The sequence below is a fragment of the Dromiciops gliroides genome, chromosome 4 (genome assembly GCF_019393635.1).
Source record: "Dromiciops gliroides isolate mDroGli1 chromosome 4, mDroGli1.pri, whole genome shotgun sequence".
In the NCBI taxonomy this organism is placed as follows: Eukaryota; Metazoa; Chordata; class Mammalia; order Microbiotheria; family Microbiotheriidae; genus Dromiciops; species Dromiciops gliroides.
Window position 1 is genome coordinate 183561138 of NC_057864.1, and position 16207 is coordinate 183577344.

General features: G+C 45.3%; 1 protein-coding gene across 1 annotated transcript; it reads right to left on the reverse strand.

Moving 5' to 3' along the window:
* Positions 1 to 3692: 3692 nt before the first annotated feature.
* GSDMA (gasdermin A) lies at positions 3693 to 15792 on the reverse strand. Its single transcript, XM_044003267.1, is given in 13 exon segments — positions 3693 to 5921; positions 6462 to 6535; positions 6664 to 6781; positions 7218 to 7372; positions 7889 to 7921; positions 8904 to 8930; positions 9725 to 9745; positions 9748 to 9771; positions 10376 to 10472; positions 12103 to 12268; positions 13010 to 13190; positions 13404 to 13620; positions 15511 to 15792. Coding segments are annotated over 13 exon segments (1638 nt in total). The 3' UTR covers positions 3693 to 5678.
* Between the last annotated feature and the right edge of the window lie 415 nt (positions 15793 to 16207).

Consider the following 16207-nt stretch of genomic DNA (forward strand, 5'->3'; position numbering starts at 1 on the left):
GGGCCGATAGCCGAGTAGAGACAGGGGAAAGAAATCAAGCACCGAGCTGCAGGCCTGAGGCTGACGTAACGAGAGAGGGGTGGAGGAGCGGGGAGGAGCCAATCTGCCGGCTTCTCGCCCCGCCCCGCTGCCCGCTTCGGGTTGTTTTGTTTATTTTTGTTTTTATTTTTCCTCTCGAGTGTATTTGCCTCTGGTTGTCCACCAGGGTCACCTTAGGCTCAACCTGAGACTCTCCCACTCCCTGCTCATCCCTTCTGGCAAATTAGGTACGGCCAATCCTGGCGCTCATCTTCTAAAACGTCAAGAGTTGCTATGCAAGTTTCTCAGGAGAGCTCCTGGAGCTTTGAGGTGCGCCTGCGTGTCCCTCTGTTAACTGCCGTGGCCCCGCGGGCGCAGCGAGGCGCGAGAGTAGGGAAGACCCGGGTGGGGAGGAGTGGACTGGGCAAGCGAGGGGAGAAGGGCAACACGAGCCGGGGCCACGGAGAGGGGTGGGAAGAACTCTGTGGAGATTGGGGGTGTGTGTGTGTCACGGGATGGAGGGAGGGGAGGCCGAAGGAGGTGGGGTTGGGGGAACCCAGGGTGGCTGGGGGCTACGAGCGAAGACCTGGGCGTGGGCCTTCCCAGGCCCCCGGGAAGTGCTGGAAGGGCACTCGGAGGTGCTGCAGAAGGGTCGACCTCGCTTTTTTTACAGGGGAGGAAACTGAGGCTCAGAAAAAGGAAGGGATTTGCCATAGGGCACACACGGAGTTGGATTTGACTCTACTTCTCTCCGGCCTCCACTTCCATGCCTTTCTCACTTTTCTCACTGCTGTCTGGAGTTGGATTTATTATTAGCTGGAAGGGACCTTACAGAGGTTGTTTAGTTCTGGGATTTTTTCAACAGATTTCAGAGGAAAGTTGACGAACTTGGATGGGAAAAATATATATATATATATATTTGTTTTAAAATTTTTATAATTATATTATGCAATAAATAGTATGTAATATATTAATTATATTATAAAATGTCATTATGATATATACTACCAAAGAATATATTGGTTATAATATGTAATTAAACAGTTATAATTAGAGTTTGAAATCAAGCATTTCTTTTAATTATGAATGTACGCAACAAACATTCAGAGGAGTCCATAAGCTTTACAGATTCCTAAAAAGGTTCAGGTCATAACAAGGTTAAGAATCCCTGTTTATTCCAACTCTTTTTTTGGCAGAGGAAAAAACCAGTAAAGTAACTTTGGTGGTTTACTCCAAAACCTGTGTTCTTTCTGTTGTACCAATATGTTCCCCTTCACCCCTGCTCCCAGTCACCAAAACTGCTTCGTAGGAAAGAAAATCCCTGAACCTCTCTCCCCCCCCTCCCCTGTCCCAGAAGAGGAATTTTCTGATTAATGGTATTTTTGTGTGTATGTGTGTATATAACCTCTGATCCAGTGCTCTGAGACTGGCTTTATATGAACCAGAGCCAGTCCCGGGAGTCTTACTCTTTTTGTCTCATACTCCTGGAGAAATTCCAAAACAAAGCTTAGGTACAGCTTGTGTCTAGGTCCCTTCAAATCTACATATCAGGGTCCCTGACTCCTTCATAGCCACTCAAGTACTAAAAGCACATTTGGTATGGATGGTCAGGCATTTCACCCCACAGAAAATGGTTAAGATGAAAAAGACTTGTAGGAGCCCAGCAACAGACCCAGAAACATAAAGCACTCAATAGCCTATTAGATTCCTGGTGGGATGGACACCACTTCTCAGTCACCTGAGTACGAGGGAGGAGCTCCAGGAATTCTCTTTGATGTTTGGTTGGTGGAAAGCAAGGTGGGCAATTCAGGCCAAGGGCGTTTTGCTCAGCTGAATCAATTCCAAGATTTCCTCAATGCCTATGCTTGCTGATAATCCTTTTGCTATGGCTAAGTAAGTCTTTTCCTAACAATGACTAAGAATCTCATTCTATTCCAATATCCTGCATAAACTACCAGTCCAGGTTCAGCCTCAAACATTCTGCCTGTGAGATAAACAAGCTTTGGAGGCTACTGAACAAGCAGAAAACGTGTACTGTAAGAGCAACTCAAGGCATCCAGGCAGGTTGGAAAGGGCTGGATCTCCTGGTCCTCTCATGTGTTAGTCCTTAAGCTCCAGATGTTTCTTTTAATGTTTTAAAAAAATAAGCATTTATTAAGCTCCTATGATGTACTTTTGATCCTCACAACAGTCGTGTGAGGTGGGGTACTTGTTTATCCCCATTTTACAGTTGAGGTAACTGAGTCAGGATGAGGTTAAATGATATGACCAGAGTTATACAGCCAATAAATATCTGAGGCTAGATTTGCATTCAACTCTTTCTGACTCCAGGCCCAGCGATCTATCTGCTGTTCCATCTAGCTTTAGTGATCCTCTTCCTTCTCCAAAAGGCTTGTTTATTGTTGTTTTTTTAATCTCCACTTAGAAGACCAATGCATGGATTCTTGAACCTGGGAACTCTTAAAATTAAGATCATCCACAAGTTAGCATACAAAGCTAGGAAGGCAACAAATATTTGGGGAAGTAATACGTAGAAAAATAAGGACAAAATGTACAGAGTAAACAGGAAATAGTGGGGAAGGGGAAGAGAGGTACTAACAACTGGGAGCCAGGGTGGATCAGAAAAGGTCTCTTGGAGGAGGTAGTCTTTGAGTTGAGCTTGAAGCTAAGGATTCTAAGAAGGGGAAGAGAGGGAGTGAATTCTGGGCATGAGGGATAGTTTGGACATAGGCACAAAAATGGAAGATTGTTGTGCAGGAGGAGCAACAAGTAAACCATTTTGGCTGGATTATGTGTGTTTAATATGCTGGAAAGGTAGGCTGGAACCAGATTGTGAAGGCCTTCAAATGGTTAAACAAAGGAGTAATTTTATCCTAGAGGCAATAACTACTGGAGTTTTACGAGCTTTATTAGGGTAGTGACATGATCGGACCTGTACTCTGGGACATTCATTTGGTAGCTGTGTGTGGGATGAGTAGAGAGAGAGAGGTATGAGGCAGAGAGGCTATCGGGAGGCTGTTATAGGCAAGGCAGGAGATAGGGGCACTATTTCTCCTAGCAGACTCTCAATGATTGATGAATGAATGAAATATTTAGGGAATGAGTATGCCGTTTGGTAGGAAGTGGTGGATTTATGTACCATTAAAAGTTTTTGGAAAGTTCCTTAATGATCTATCCCAAGTCTTGTATTTTAAAGATGAGGAAACTGGAGTTTAGAGTGGTTGTGATTTGTTATAGGTAGCCCAGATAATGTATGTCAAAAGATACTGTTGTCAAAACACACTAGGCATTTCAGTGTAGGTGGGCAAGAGTTATGAAGAAAGAAAATAAACAAGCTTTATTATTATACTTTATGAGTCCTCCACCCTTCTGGATTGTTAGGCTCTTAGCTCATTTCTTTATGATTACATCAAAAGGAAAGAGCAACCAATTCAGCGGATAACGACACCCTATGTCCGTGAGCAACGTAGCAAAGCTTTGGAAGACACCCAAGAGTGGAGGAGGATTGCTTGATACAAAGCATTTGGAAACTGGTCATGAATTCTTAGGGAGTGAGGGAACCAGTCTTAGAAGAGGGGAGGAAAGGATAGAGAGTTGATTCCTTTGGCCCATGACCCTTGAAGAACAGACCATGTATTAAGACTCACTCCGTTTTATTTTTGAAATTGATGGGTTTTATTTTGACACAACAATTTCCAAGAAACAATCTCTTTCTTCCCAACAATGATTCCTTCCCTTAACAAAAGGTAAACAAACTGGACTTTCTTCGATAAACTATTCCCAGTCCTTCTTATTCTTAGTGCCTTCTCTCTACCTCCCATTTATCCTGTATATATCTTTTTCGAACATAGTTGCTTGCACATTGTCTCTATCATTAAACTGATCTCCTTGAGAGCACTGGGCCCATTTTTCACCTTTCTTTGTATTCCCAGCACGTAGCACAGTTTCTGGCACATAGTAAACGCTTAATAAAGCCTTGTCGACTGGCATATCAGTTGTGGCTTCAATATTTTTATTTTTGAGTTTAGTTAAAATCCCAGTTGAGTCAGGGGTGTTGTGAACCCAAGACCTTTTATTAGGTTTTAATGTATATTACATAGGCTGGTTGTCTTTCTAATAATCCATGACCACTTCTGATCAGACAAGGCTGAATGATAATGAGGACATGACCCTTAGTAATATAGTGACTCTGAAATTTTCTGGGTTAATCTTATATCTGGGTTTTCCCTTCATGCAGTTTTAGACTCTTCATCTGAGTCATTTTGGAAGGTTGTACTGCTGCTACTTCTGAAGTAATGTCCAACTTCTTGGTCTTTCCTGTTCAACACTGCCCTTACTCTAGCCTCCTACTTCTCAAAGAGCTCCTGATTGGATTCTATTTGGAGATGTTTCCCATTTCTGGACCTGATATTTCATACTCCCTCAACTTCTGCTGCTTTCTGTCCTCGTTTTTGAGCAAGAGTTCTCAAAATGTCCATGCCATGTTGGTGCTTCCTCCAATTAGTTTGTAAATACTCTTCTAGTATGATTAATGTTCATAAGGTATCTGGTCCTGGACCCTTTCTCTTCTGCATTCCTTTTCCTGTTTGAGAACTGGAGAGAATAAAATTGTGTCTGCTAGAAGTTATACATGGTGATGGTTTGGGATAATAACTGGTGGGAATGGGACAGAAAAAGAAGGGAAGATCTACAGAGAGCAGTCCTGACAATTGGGGAGAGGAGTAGGTTTCTGGAGTTGGGTTTTGGTTTGTTTGCTTTGGGGGTGGGGATGTAAGGACACAAAGGTTGATATCTTGAATCTAGCCTCACTTCATCTGACTAATTGGTGGATTGGCCTGGGGATTGTAGAATGGCTAGAAGTCAGAGAGAGAAAAGAAATCTATCTTTCCATCTTACTTGCTCCCAAAAGGGAGCATCAGTCCAGACTGAACTAGGTATAGGAGATGATTTACTACAGAAGTCCTTGTATTTGGCTGTGGCTCGTGATTGACATATCTTTGGGATTCAATTTCAAGGCTATTTTCCTCTTTTTAATAAATTTTTCTTTTGAACTCTTGAGAACACATGAGGAAATGGGCTCAGTATATTGGAAGGTATTATACAGATAGTTTTTCAGATGTCTTGGGTGGGGACTATGAGAGTGAGAAAATCTTGTCAAGTTTCCCTGAGCCCTTGTGTAAATGAATCTTTTACAAAAAGGTCTACAAAGATGGAGCCATTTGACTCTGTATTATATTTCCCTTTCTGGCATAAATTAATGATTCACATGTGATAATTAAAAACAAAGCAAAAGAGATAATTAAAGAAACCCCATTCTTGCCATTCTAACAAGGTTTATTTTTTTGGGGGGACAAGTAAAAGTGAGTAGGCTAGGTTATATTTTTCCTTCAAGTGATTTTTAGATTTTTTGTTGGTTGGTTTCTTTTTCTAAAGGATACACTTCTTTTAGAGGGTGTAAGTTTCAGCTGTTGGACAGTGGCAGGAAGGGCAGAGATTAGGGGCCTTGGACCTAAAATACTCTGTGTGAATGAGGTTTCTTTCATCTTCAGTAACACTGTCAGTTGGTGGTTCTGAATGTTATAGGAGTAAGAACAGAGAGAAAGGAGCTTGAGGGAAGGTAGCCTAAGAGAAGAGAGGCAGGAAGCAGGGCCAAGAAGAGTTTAGGAGTGCTTGGTTAGCAGCTGTAGGAAGGAGAGGCTGGCATACAGGGCACAGAGTTGGGGGAGTGTGTCAGGGTCCCAGTTATACTTGAGGCCTGATCTCTGCATTTCCAGGCCACTTAGCCCCACCAGAGCCTCAGTGAAGGTCAGTTCCTCATCTCCAAGGGAGGATAGGAGCTCAGGCTTCAGGGGAAATAAACCTTCCTCAGTCCGTGGAAAGTTCTGCTCCATAACACTCTCCACCTAGAAGGAAAACAGGGTAAACAAAAGGAGTTGAGAACCTTCTCTTTGTTCTCCTCCAAAGACACACACAACATTCATGAAGCACCTGTTCCCTTTCTGCCCCTTTTCTCAGAATTAGGCAATGAAACCCAGAGAAGGCTCAACTTCAAATTGCTTATTAACTCTTCCTTTGAGGCCATGACAGGTATGCTGTTGCCACCCTATTCTGGATTGAGGGAGGGACACACAGGAAGGGGGAAGGGGGGAGGAGGAAGCACAGAGTACAGGTGACAAGATTGCTGAAAGATTGGATTCGAGACCTGGCCCAGTCATGTATTAGCTATGTAACCTGAGGCCAGTCACTTCTTTTGGGGTCCATCTCATCTGTTAAATGAAGCACTAGCAGATCTCGGAGGTCTCAGCTTTGGGAGTAGGACAGGTACCTACACACCCACTTTTGTCATTAAAAAAATCGTGTTTTCTGTTGTCACCCACGGATGCCTGGCCTGTGGCCAGCCACCTTCTCCCCAAACTCTCCTGCCTGGGCCCATTTCCTCTTACCAGCTTCAGCTGCAGAGGCAAGATCTTCATCTCCATGGACTTTGCTAGTAGCTTATGTTGGGCTTCACTCAGTTCTAGAAACAGGAAGCATTGTTAACGTGGCTTGAATAAAGGGGACCATCAAAGAGGCTTTCTCAGGGACTGGGTACCTTCTACATTGTCTTGGCCCTTCCACCTCCCTTCTGGGTGCTCTCACATTTACCTGTCAGGGCTCCAAGGAAATACAGAACGCCTTCTACAACATCACGGGAGAGTTCAATGTCTTTTTGGGCTGGGCCTCCACAGTCCACAGGATGCCCCTTGTTCAGAGCTTCTTCAAACTGGGGGTGAAAGAAAGCCATCTGACTCTATTGCCCCTCCAGCCTCAGGTTTGTCCTCTCTGATTTAGAACCCAGAGCCTTTCATTTTGAAGAAGAAAGGTTCCAAACCGGTCCACTTCCAATCCCATTCTAATAATGTGCCCCTTGAACTCACTGCTAGTGTTCTCTCTCTCAGGGTAAATTTTACCCAAAGGACAGTGGGGCATATGCTTTGGAGAAGGACCCTCACTGTTTGCTCTCTTTTAGGAGTAAGGAAGGAGCAGTAATGGCATGTGAAGGCACCTAGCCAGCTTTGAAAAGGGTATTCCATTCTCCCTTCTCTCTCTGGTAAATTCCTACCTTTCTACCTAGGCCTTGCCTCCCTCTTCCTACCCACTTCATGGAACCTACCACCCCTGAAAACTTCTCCCATAACACTGGGTCTCAGTGCTCTCACCGCTCGTTCTAAGTCTTGGAGGACTTGTTTCTTCCCCAGAAGGCTTCTGAGGGACTTGAGTAGCGACTTCTGCCCTTCCCCACTCAACTTGTCCACCTCCTGGGCCTCACTCTGCACTTCTTTCTTAAGCGACCCAAAATCTTCTGGAACTTCAGCTGTGTATGCAGAAAAATAGAAGGCAATTCTTACCTTAACTCCCAACCCCTTTCTTCTGGAACCCTGCCCATAATAGTTCATTTTTCCTCCATTCAGACCCCCACACTCCGGTCTTTAGCTTGGATTGGGCCTTCCCTCATCTGTTATTCTGAGACCAAAAAATAATCCAGGGGACGTGATTTGTTGTAATTTCCTTTGGTTAGTTTTGGGACTAGTGAGAGCCCAATCCTTATCTGAAGGTGAGGAGGGAGAGCTGTCTGTCCTGGCTACTGAGGGAATAAGTTCTCCGGGAGATGGCAGTGACCACAGTGAGTCTCCTCCAGAGGGTGATGGGCTATGTGATGACTAGGGGACAGACTGGACCGTGCATGGAGACTCTGCCCTGCATCCTGACAACCCATGGCTGTTTCCAGTTGGCATCATAGAGGACCTTTGACCCTGGTGATAGCTGAGACCCCTGGGACCTGAGATTTAGCAGCTCTTCCCTGTCCTGCATGCTTATAGGGAAAACTCACAAATCTCCTTACAAATATCAGATGTCTGGATAACTGGAATGAGAAAGGAAAACAAATGGATAAGAGCGGCAGGCATGAAGCATGTTACCCTCTGATTAAAACCCAGAGCCCTTTCTCTGAAGAAGAACACATCTCTAGAGCATATTGTGGTTTGCAAAATACTTTAAATATACAATCTCATTTTACCCTCACAACAACCCTGCAAGTTGTTACTATTATTATTTCCATTTTTACAGATTAGGAAATAGGTTCACAAAGGCTAAGTGATCTGTTGCTCAGGGCCACTCAACTGTAGGATATGGGATAACACTGAGAATAGGGAAATATGGCCTGTGTCTAAGAGGGTCCTGTCCTTTTAAGAACCACGTCTAGCTATTCCTAGCTTCTCTGGAAGATAAGAAGGGAACAGAGTGGTGGGGGGTGGAGAATTGGTCGGGGAGAGGAAAGGAGAGAGCTAAGTCTCGGTTGAGTGACAGAGTTCACATGACCTTTGCAGCAGCAGCAGCAGGCAGCAGTTCCAGACCCTGACCTGAAGGATACTGGGCAGGTAATCAATGAATAAATAGTCACTGCCATTGGAATCTTGAGGACATGGGCCAAAGAGAAAAGAATTGGTGAGAATCTTCCTAAAGATTTCCCACTTCCTTGAATAATTTGGAAATCATAACTTTTTCTTTCTTTTCTCTTCATTTCATTCTCTCATAAAAGAAAAAATAGCTTAAAGCCTTCAATTTGGGGCACTAAACTCCTAGCATTTCTTTTCTTTTCTTTCTTTTTTTTAGAATAAGATAGTAGTTTATTTCAGTACTGAGGAAGGGAAAGGGAAGGGAAGGAAGGGAAGGGAAACCATGAAAGAAATCCTGGATTTCTCATGGGGAGAAAGGAATGGCAGAGTATGGCTCTGAGATACCAATCTCTGCTCCTAGCATTTTCCATAGGAAAATGAATAAGAAAAGCTTGGTATTTTCAAAGTCAGAGTAGAAAAGTGTAATAATCTGAGAGGAAACACACTTACAGGTGAATATTTTCTCTTCAGGCTTTTCTGGATAAATAAATAAAAATACATCAGCATAAGATCCATTTCCTTCTAAGATCTTTTCCTCAGGAACATTTTATGAGTTATTTTATCAACATATTTTTGGCACCTATTCTCACAATTTGGGAGCAAATATCTCTATTTCTGTAAATGTTCGGGCTCTGCCTTTCTGTTTGTCTCTGTCTCTATTTCTTTTGGTCTAAGAGAACAAAGAAAACATTCTATCTTTATTCCTTACCCCCACCTCCCCCCCCAAAAAAAGCTGGGACCTAGAAGGGAGTTGGGAAAAACTGCAAGGATATGGGAGTCAATGGAAGATCATAGGACCATAGATTTAGAGTAGGGGCTCTTAGTGTTGGGTTCATGGACCCCAAGGGGCCTATGAATAAATTTTAGGAGGGTTCTGTGAACACGGACAGAGGAAAAAAATTGTATCTTTATTTTAGTATAATTGGTTTCCTTTGAAAATCCAAGTATTTTGTGAATTTAAAACATTCTGAGATAAGGTCTGCAGGTTTTTACCAGACCGCCAAGGGGTCCGATGACCCAGGAAATGGTTAGGATCCCCTGATTTAGAGCTTAAAGGGATTTTTAGAGGTCATCTAGCCAACGGTCTCATTTCACAGATGGCAAGACTGAGGCCCAGAAAGGTTCTAGGACTTGCAACCTGTCCAAAGGCACGGGGAAATGAAGGGAGGGACTGTCGGGTATGCAGGCAGGGACTGCTAGGGTATAGGGCCTTAGAGGCAAGAGTGATGGGGAGGCTAGAGGCTTTCTACTTGGGAGGAGTTACTACTCACCTTCAGTAGGGAAGGTTTTCAGTTCTCGTTGGAGACGTGGGGAATGTCTGGATGGGTGAGGAGATAGGAAAGAAGAGGTGCTGTTAGCTGCTGCCTGGCACCTTTCACCTTCTCCCTACCCAAAGGACTTTTAGACATCTTTGGAATCAAGCAGGTTTCCCTCCAGGTTGTTACTAGCTTGTCTTAAGTAAGGTTTGTTTGTTTGTTTGTTTTTTGGCAGGGCAAATGAGGGTTAAGTGACTTGCCCAGGGTCACACAGCTAGTGTCAAGTGTCTGAGGCCGGATTTGAACTCAGGTACTCCTGAATCCAAGGCCAGTGCTTTATCCACTGTGCCACCTAGCTGCCCCCTTAAGTAAGGTTTAAAAACCAGACTACTCCGATATGAAAGGGGTAGTACATTCTTTCAGGATTTGAACTTAGGCTTTCTATTTCCTCTCTCCCCATCACACAGACCACATCTCTAGGCTGCATTACTTCATTCATGATAATTTCCCCTCTTTTTGGCAGTGCAGGTGAAGTGGCGAGCCCATGGTCACAGGTGGATTCCACAGCTCCCAGAGGAAAGGATCAGGGACACTTAATGGTTGGTAAGAGGCCCCCAACAGACTCCTGGCAGGGGAGGAATCCTGATTTCCTGGGCCTCTACTTACCCCAGTCATCCTTTCCTTTGACTACCAGCTGCCTCACTCGATAGGCTAGGACACACTCCTTGGGGATGGTGATAGCCTCCTTGTGGTCTATGGTTCCCTAGGAATAGAAAACAAAGATCAGGAAACCCACAGACACCCTCCGTCTGAGTTTGCTTCCTGCCCCTCCCTCCCCTATTGCTTTTCACAGATGGTCAAATTCCGTGGCATCCATTTCAAAGCTCTTCCATCAGTTTCCACTAAACGATTCATCTAAGTACCTTCATCTCCTTTGCTGACTCACACTTCTTGCCCAGCTGGGCAAACCTGTTCTTAGGCTGATCCTGACTCGAAGCCTTCAGAGGCCCTTCTCTCCTTCCTCTTGGCTTTAGCATCCTAGTCACCCAGTCTTCAATCCCCATCCATACTCACGTCTTTCAGGAAGTCTCCTTCCTTTCCTCCTGGCTTCAAGGCTCAGCAATAGTGGTCCAAGAGCCACCCACCGAAAAGCAAAGCTTATCTTTCTGTATCTCCCCCAAGAGACATCATGCCTCTGAGACATGAGTACAAACTACTAAGGACTGCTGAAGGCAGGAGCTTAAGCATTGCCCTATAGATCGCCCCAATTGGCCAAAGCCTTGCACCACCTCTAATGGTGTAGTAAGTACACGTGGCACACTGGAGTTTGTGCTTACTCATTACTATTCACTTGAGTGTACTCACTACTCTGAGGGTTTGCTCTTCTGCTTAGGTTTGTTTCCCAAGAACTGGCTCCTGACTCCAATCCTTTGTGTAGACTCCTTCTACAAGTCAGTGTGATTTGGAACAATTCTCTTCATCTCTCTTGTTCTTAGCTTCCTCGGAGTCAGGAGGACCTGAGTTCAAATCCGGCCTCAGACATTTAACACTTACTAGCTGTGTGACCCTGGGCAAGTCACTTAACCCCAATTGCCTCACTAAAAAAAAAAATTAAATCGAAAATCTTCGTTCAGAAGAGAGCAAGAGTGGAAGTTGTTGAGCCCTTTAAAGTTCACCTAGGCTCTTCCTGGGGCTGCTAGGTAGCTCAGTGGATTGAGCACTGGGCTTGGAATCAGGAAGACTCCTCTTGCTGAGTTCAAATTTGTCCTCAAACACTTAATAGCTTGTGACCCTGGGCAACTCACTTAACCCTGTCAGCCTCAGTTTCGTCATCTGTAAAATGAGCTGGAGAAGGAAATGGCAAACCACTCTAGTGTCTTTGCCAAGAAAACCCCAAACAGGGTCACAAAGAGACTAAACAAGTCTCTTCCTACTCAGTCAATATTCCTTTTCAACACAGCTCTCCTCTTCTTACCCCTATACCTTCTAGGGAGCTCTGGTAGCACATGCTCTTTATCTACAGGCCGAGACATATCTCTTAGAAGTGGCTAGGGGAGAGAATGTGTGTGTGTGTGTGTGTGTGTGTATTTCCTTGATTACCCATTACAGATATTCTCTAGGCTTTTGCTGGGTCAAGGAATGACTTTCACTTTTGTTTTTTCTTAGGACTCAGCACAAGACTATACCGAGAGGATCAGGAAAGGGGCGTTTGGCATAACTGGCTGGACTGGGGATAGGATGTGAGAAAAGCAGAACAAGAGCCTGGGCACAGAGTTTTAGGGAAAGGGTATTAGATGTGGGGTGCTGACTGGAGATGGAAGAAGTGGCAGGGCTGGTCTCTTCCTTCCCTAAGTGCCTGGGTCTGCTGCCGGATGGCAGTGGGAAAACCAAACCTGCAGGCCCAAAGGGGCAAAGAAGGGGAGGGAGAAGGATCCTGAAGCTTTCCCAGCATTCTCCAGGGTGATCTCCTTCACAGTTTCCACAACTTCCATCACCACATACAGGTTCTCCCCTCGTTCCTTTATCTCCTTTAGGAATGAGTGCTCTGGTACAAGCTTCCTGGGGTGGGGAAGACACAAGGAGAAGGTTCAAAGCTTCACCTTGTTCTAGTTGGTGCCCCTTTTCCCTGTCACATTCTCACCCCCCAGCACATGAGAACAAGTTTGTATCTAGGGCTTCTTTCTAGCCTCTTGTGGCCTAGATTTCTGAGCTGTCCAATCCTCATATCCTCTCCCTGCCCATGCTCCTCCTTTCTATCTCCCAACCACCACTTAGTGCCACTCAAGAGCCCATGTTACATCCTCTGTGCCGACTTGTCCCAGAAACTCAAAGAGGGTGCTGGGGCATTAGACCAGAACTGCGTATTGCAACCACGGTTGGGAACTAGCCTTCTTAGGGCATCTCCCTTTGTGAGTGGCCCAGAAACAGTCTGTATGGGTAGAGGGGTCACCAGCAAGTGGCTTCTGAATTGTTATCTTTAGAGACCACAAGAATTCCAAAGTGCTTTGAAGTACATATGGTAAGGTAAAATTCTGATGGCACCAAGAGTTACATACAAAAAGTTCTTATTAGGAGAAATACTTTCAAGATGATCTGGTCACATTATGTGCAGAGTGAAGGTAGGAGTCAGAAGGGATTGCTTCCCAGAGCTACCTTGGGAAGGTTGCAAGTCAGGGTAGTGGTCTGAGGGTCCCTCGCCCCACCCCAAGCCCATGAGAAGTTTGGTAATGATTCAGCCTTTCCTACAGATTCTCATTCTCCTTTCCCCTCACCTCAAGAAGGAGTTTCCCCTTGCCTCACCTGTCCTTCTGTAAGTCGTCCAGGGCTTTAGGGGAAATGCTGAGAGACTGAACCTCTAGTGTACTGCTGTGTGAGAGCCCTGCGGTCCCTTTGACTTTCACTGTTTTGGGGACATCTACTTCACCTTCCAGGCGGGCATCCAGCATCTTCTTGAAAGAGAAGTTCCCCGTGTCTGATGGATCTGGGGGGATGAAAGAGGATGGGGTGGGGTGCTGGAACAAAGGCATTTCCCAACTCAGAATGCCACAGGGCCAACTGGTTAGCCCATCCTCCTTCTTCTATATGGGATGACAGTGAATAAATCTCAGCCATGGGGAGCGAGGCAGTGCCTTGCTGGCTGGCTGACCAAGCCCATGTCCGACTCTGCTTTGTGCCTCCTGTGCCACAAACTGACCTGAAGGTGAGGTTCCTGGCTGAAGCAGGTCTAGAAGGGTGTAGTCAGTGGGGACGTAACGGGCACCCCAGAACAACGTGCTTTTCCTCTTCCTCAGGACCAGGCAGAAGGGGTGGAAGCGCTTGAAGTCAATGAGGCTGTCCAGGGGGGTCAGGTCCCCTCGGGGATTGAGCTGTCTGGCCAGGGCCCGGGTGACATTTTCAACAAGGTCATTGTCCTGGAGGGAGAACAAAGAATCAGGTGGCTGCCAGAAAGAGAGATGGACCTGCAGGGTAACTGGGTCATGGAGTGGATAGGTAGGGGGTTATCCTGGAGGGGGGCTTTTATAGAACTACAGAATCTTGGAGCTGGAAGAAACCATAGAGATGAAAGTGGGCCAGCTGATATCTAACGTTTCCTCCACCTTGAAAATGTTGTGAGTGCTAAATAATTATCTCATTTAGTGCCTGCATTTTACAGAAAAAGAAACTGAAGCCCAAAAAGGTTCATTGACTTGCTCAAGGTCCAATAGCTAGTTAGTGTCAGATAGGAACTAGGGGCGCTCTCAGGGTTATGAAAGAGCAGAGATACCTCTATTTTAGGAAACATGGTATAGTATAAAATGTATATTCACAAGTCAGAAGATCTAGGATCAAATCCTGGCTCTGCCACTTACTAGCTCTTAGCTACTTAATTTCTTTGACCTTCAGTTTCCTTATCTGTAAAATAGTTAATAATACTTGTAATAGGGCAACCAGATGGCGCAATAGATAATAAATAAAGTGCTGGGCTGGAATCAGGAAGATTCATCTTCCTGAGTTCAAATTTGGCCTCAGACATTTATTAGCTGTGTGGACCCTGGGCAAGTCACTTAACAATCCTGTTTGCCTCAGTTCCTTCATTTGTAAAAGGAGCTGGAGAAGGACATGGCAAACCAGTCCAGTTTATTTATCAAGAAAATCCCAAATGGGGTCTCGTAAGAGTCAGACACAACTGAAAAATGACTTAACAACAAAATACTTGTAATACTGCAAAATCTTGCAGTACTATATATATGTAAGCTACTGTTACATGTAGCCCTGTCTTCTGTCTTGGACTGTGTTTTTCTGGTTCAAATAAAGGAGTCCTCGCGAGGATGGCAAGCACAGCTAAATCATCCTATGTGGGAGGGAGAGTACTCACTCAATCACTGTGCCTAGAACTGCCACACCTGTTCTTTGGGTAGCTGGGGATTAGAAGGGAAGAGGCACCTGAAAGGACCATTCTGACCCAATTAAGTGAACCCCAGTATTTATGCCATGTTGTTGTTATTCAGTCGTGTCCAAATCTTTGTGACCTCATGGATCTCTGTCCATGGGGTTTTCTTAGCAAAGATACTGAGTAGTTTGCCATTTCCTTCTCTTGTGACAATCAGAGGTTAAGTGACTTCCTCAAGGTCCCACATAGCTGGGAACTTTCTGAAGCTGAATTTGGTCACAGGTCTTCCTGACTCCAAGCCCATCACTGTCCACTCTGCCACCAAGTTGCCTCATTTATGCCATAGTTTCTGACAGATCCTCGACAGGCTAGAATAACCATCTTCAGAGCTGGCTGAGTACACCCCCAGAGTGCTTGGACAATTTGTCCAGGAGCTGCTTCCTCTCCTCTAGAAAAGGTTGAATAGGGTAGACTCTCCTGCCCAGGCCAATCCAATGTGCATTTATTAAATGCCTACTATGTGCCAAGAAGATGAAAATTAAAACAGTTCCTGTCTTCAAGGAGCTTACATTTTACCTGTAGGTTATATGCCTCTTTCTCTTCTCGGGGAGTCCCTTTCTTTAAAGCAGCTTGATTTTTTCCCATTTACTGCCCTTCCTCCACCTCCAGGTCTCCCTTACAGCCCACCCCCATCCCCTCTCCCATTTCCAAGATCTTTACCTAAGAATGGTGGTGGTGGCTGGGGGCTGTCAGATGGATGTAGAGGTCACCTGCTGGGTGGATCGGATGTTAATCCAATTTGGTCTTCACAGGAATTCTTGGGTTGAGTGGCCCTGTGTCTGTGGTGGCTCTGTCTGATTTATGCCACTGTGGAGGGAAGGATGAAGGCCACAGAGATCCAGCCTGCCCTGGTGACCCCACCCCACCCCACCGGCCACACTTCCGGGAGAACCGCATCAACCTGTTCTCCACGTGCCCTGCCCCAGGCCCCAGGCCCTGATTTGCTGCGGGGTTGAGGGGTTGGGTGGGGAGCTGCCCCGCAGGTACCAGCGTGGGCGCCAGGAGTCAGGAGGATGGGAAGTAGCACCTGGATCAATGGCTGTTGGCCAGGAGGAGGAGGGGATCGCCCCCGCAGGGGAGCCTGGAGAGGATAGGTTGGCTCAGGGTCCATATATCTTTCTGTACACTGTTCTGTGGCGTTGGAGGACAGCATCAGAGTTGTCAAGGAGGATCTGGGCTTCAGGGATCCAATCTTGTCTGGTGTGAGAAAGAGACGAGAAAACTCTTTTTTCTGGAGATTCTACAGGGATGCTGAGTTGCTGGAGAATTGGGTGTAATCTGGCAGTCTATCCTTTAATTTCTCTGATGTATTTCTATAGACAGAATTTCTTTCTTCAGTTTTTAAATTCAAAATACATTTTTTTCCCAAAGAACACAAATTTTTCTCTCCTGCTCATGCACTCCCATCATTTAAAAACAGTGAACAACAAAGGAAAAAAAAACAAAGCCCTTGTAACAAATATCTATAATGAAGCCAGACAAATCCCCACATTGGCCATATCCAAAAATAAATATGTCATTCTGTACCCTGAGACCATCATCCCTCTAATTAGGAGGTGAATAGCAGG